The sequence below is a fragment of the Myotis brandtii genome, unplaced genomic scaffold, assembly GCF_000412655.1.
Source record: "Myotis brandtii unplaced genomic scaffold, ASM41265v1 scaffold834, whole genome shotgun sequence".
NCBI lineage: Eukaryota > Metazoa > Chordata > Mammalia > Chiroptera > Vespertilionidae > Myotis > Myotis brandtii.
Window position 1 is genome coordinate 1,310,675 of NW_005371386.1, and position 2,714 is coordinate 1,313,388.

A 2,714-nucleotide genomic window follows, 5' to 3' on the forward strand; every position below is an offset into this window, starting at 1 on the left:
AGGAGTCTCACCTAGTGATACAAAACTTGTCTGTCTGGCGGATCGGGCATGGAATGGGTGGAGACCTATAAATTCAATCATAACCACTGACAATTTTCTACATTGTTATTAACATATTCAATAAGCACTGGTGCTTGAGACTGAAATTTAAAAACAATATTTAAATTCACAAATATAAATTTAAAAACTGATACTTTGTAACAAACAGCAAGTGCTGTTTGGGAACTCTAGCACACTGTTGGTCACAATGCAGACAGGTACAGCCACTGTGGAAAACAGTATGAAGTTTCCTCAAAAAATTAAATATGGAACTCCCTTTTGACCTAGTGATCCCACTTCTAGGAATATATCCTAAGAACCCTGAAACACCAATCAGAAAGAATATATGTGCCCCCCCCCCATGTTCATCCCCCAGGTTAGCAGTGCTATTTACAACAGTCAAGATCTGGAAATAGCCAAAGTACTCATCAGTAGATGAGTGGATTAAAAAAGCCATGGTACATTTACACCATGGAATACTATCTTACCCTTTGCTACAGCATGGAGGGACCTGGAGAATAATATTCTGAGTGAAATAAGCTGGTCAGAGAAAGACAAATATCACATGATCTCACTTATAAGTGAAATCTAATGAACATAATAAACTGATTAACAAAATAGGTCCAAAAGCAGGAAGCCATGGAACAGACTGACATATCTCAGGGGAAAGGGGTGAGATGGGAAGAGATTATCCAAAGAAATTATATACATATATGCATAACCAATGGACACAGACAATAGAGTGGTGAAGACCTAGAGTAGGGCAGGGCCTCGGAGCAGGGGGGTGGGGAGTGTGGGACATCTGCAATGCTGTCAACAATAATAAAAAAAATTAAAAAAAGAAAATCCTGCCACCCACTGGCCTTAACATCCCCCTTGTAGAATGAGGACCATCAAGGTACCTACCCTGTGAGGACAACACGTTAAGATACTTAAATTTTCATCTGGACTGACACTTGAATTTAAACCTGGGCTCTACCTGTTCCCACTGAGGGATGCCTCAGTTTCCCCCTCTGGAAAGAGAAAGAGTTTCTTTTCTGACACCCACGGGGGCTGTTTTGAGACTCAGCTTCTTCCTATAATGGCCCCCATTTGTTAAGCTCTCTATGTGCCAGGCTCTGGCTGTGCCTGCTCCGTGTACCTGTTTGCTCATCGGAGAAATGGAGCTAATAGGTAGAAAGATTCCAACCAGAACACATGGGTGGAGCTCCCTGCACGATGCCCAATGCTAAAAGCCAGTGAGCTGTGGTGAGCCCAGCCCTTCCAAATCCTGTCATCACAGTGGTTGCTATTTAACGCATCTAGCACTGGTCTTGCACACAGCAGGTGCTCAATAAATACCCTCTTTGGAATTAAATAAACCTGGATCTAATCCTGGCTCTAAGGCCTTGGACACCTCGCTTTCTCCTCCTGGCCCTTGGTTTGCCCATCTGAGAAACGGGCTCAGCATGGGCACTGGGCAGGAGCAGCACCCGGCACCCAGCAGAGCCTAAGACTGACTGAGTGGCCAGGATGGCAAGTGCTGGGCAAAGTGTTCGTACTTAGGCAGGGTGGCAATGACCTCACTCCCTGGCAGGTCACTGGACCAACCTGCCCTTCAGATTGTGACACCCCTCCCCCACCCATGACCTCACCCCCAGTGGCCAGTGGAACCCTGAGGGGTCTGTGAGGTCACGCCATTCCGCTTCACAAAGATTCTCCTGGGGCAGCAGCCACTGGCTGTCTCCGTCAGGGGGAAGCTTCAGAGACCCTGCGACGCGGGAGCCGTGGTCAGGAAGAAGCCCCTGAGAGGGACACGGAGCGCTGGGAACCAAGGACACTCCAAGTGCTGCCCCCGGGAGGCCAGAACCAGGGGCAGAAGTCTCCTGGGCGTGCGGAGTGTCATTCAGCAGGTCCGGGAGGCCCACTGCCAACAGGCCACCATGGTCCTTGGCTGGGTACTGCTCCTGGTGATGGCTCTGCCCACGGTCATGACAGGCGCCATGGACTGCATCTTCTGTGAGCTGACCGACTCCTCCAACTACCCTGGCATCCCCATGACCTGTGGCGATGACAAGGAGTGCTTCATGGGCAAAGGGATGGCCCCAGGCCTCGGCCCCATCATCAACAAAGGCACCATGGACATCAGTTTATACGGTCGCCTTGAAGAGCCTGTAACCTACCAGGGCATCACCTACAGCCTCACCTTTACCTGCCATTATGGCGAACTGTGTAACAGGGCCCCCACCCCCGCAGGCAGCCTGAAGGCAGCTGCCACCTGCCTGGCGCTGGGCGTGCTGCTGCTGCTGCTTCATTGACTGTGACCAGCGTGGAGGGCAGGGCCTGGGATTGGTCTCAGGGCTCCTCTGCTTCTTGTGACCCCTCCCCTTCCCCCCACCCCCTGAAATGACCAGAGGCCCTAGACAAAAGCAATAAAATAATAATGATGATAAAGCTGTACAGTACTTTTTCATGGGAATGATAGTGTAATACACTTTAGATATAAGTAATAGTTATCATGCTGTTATAGCTAAGAGGAGTGACTAGTTGAGGCAATTATCTGGATTATCTAGGACCAGAGGCCAGATTTCTTTAAACTGTGAATGGTGATGGCTTAAAAAAATACAGGGCATAGTTAGCTGAACTGCATGTAGATTTAAAAAGTTATCTTTATTGTTGAAAGTATTACAGATGTC

General features: G+C 48.6%; 1 protein-coding gene across 1 annotated transcript; it reads left to right on the top strand.

Annotated features, from left to right (window-relative positions):
* The first annotated feature begins 1,961 nt into the window (after nt 1-1,961).
* Nucleotides 1,962-2,336, top strand: LOC102258105 (sperm acrosome membrane-associated protein 4-like). The gene has a single exon (XM_005884505.1). The coding sequence runs from the start codon at nt 1,962-1,964 to the stop codon at nt 2,334-2,336; it is 375 nt and encodes a 124-aa protein (XP_005884567.1).
* Nucleotides 2,337-2,714: the final 378 nt, after the last annotated feature.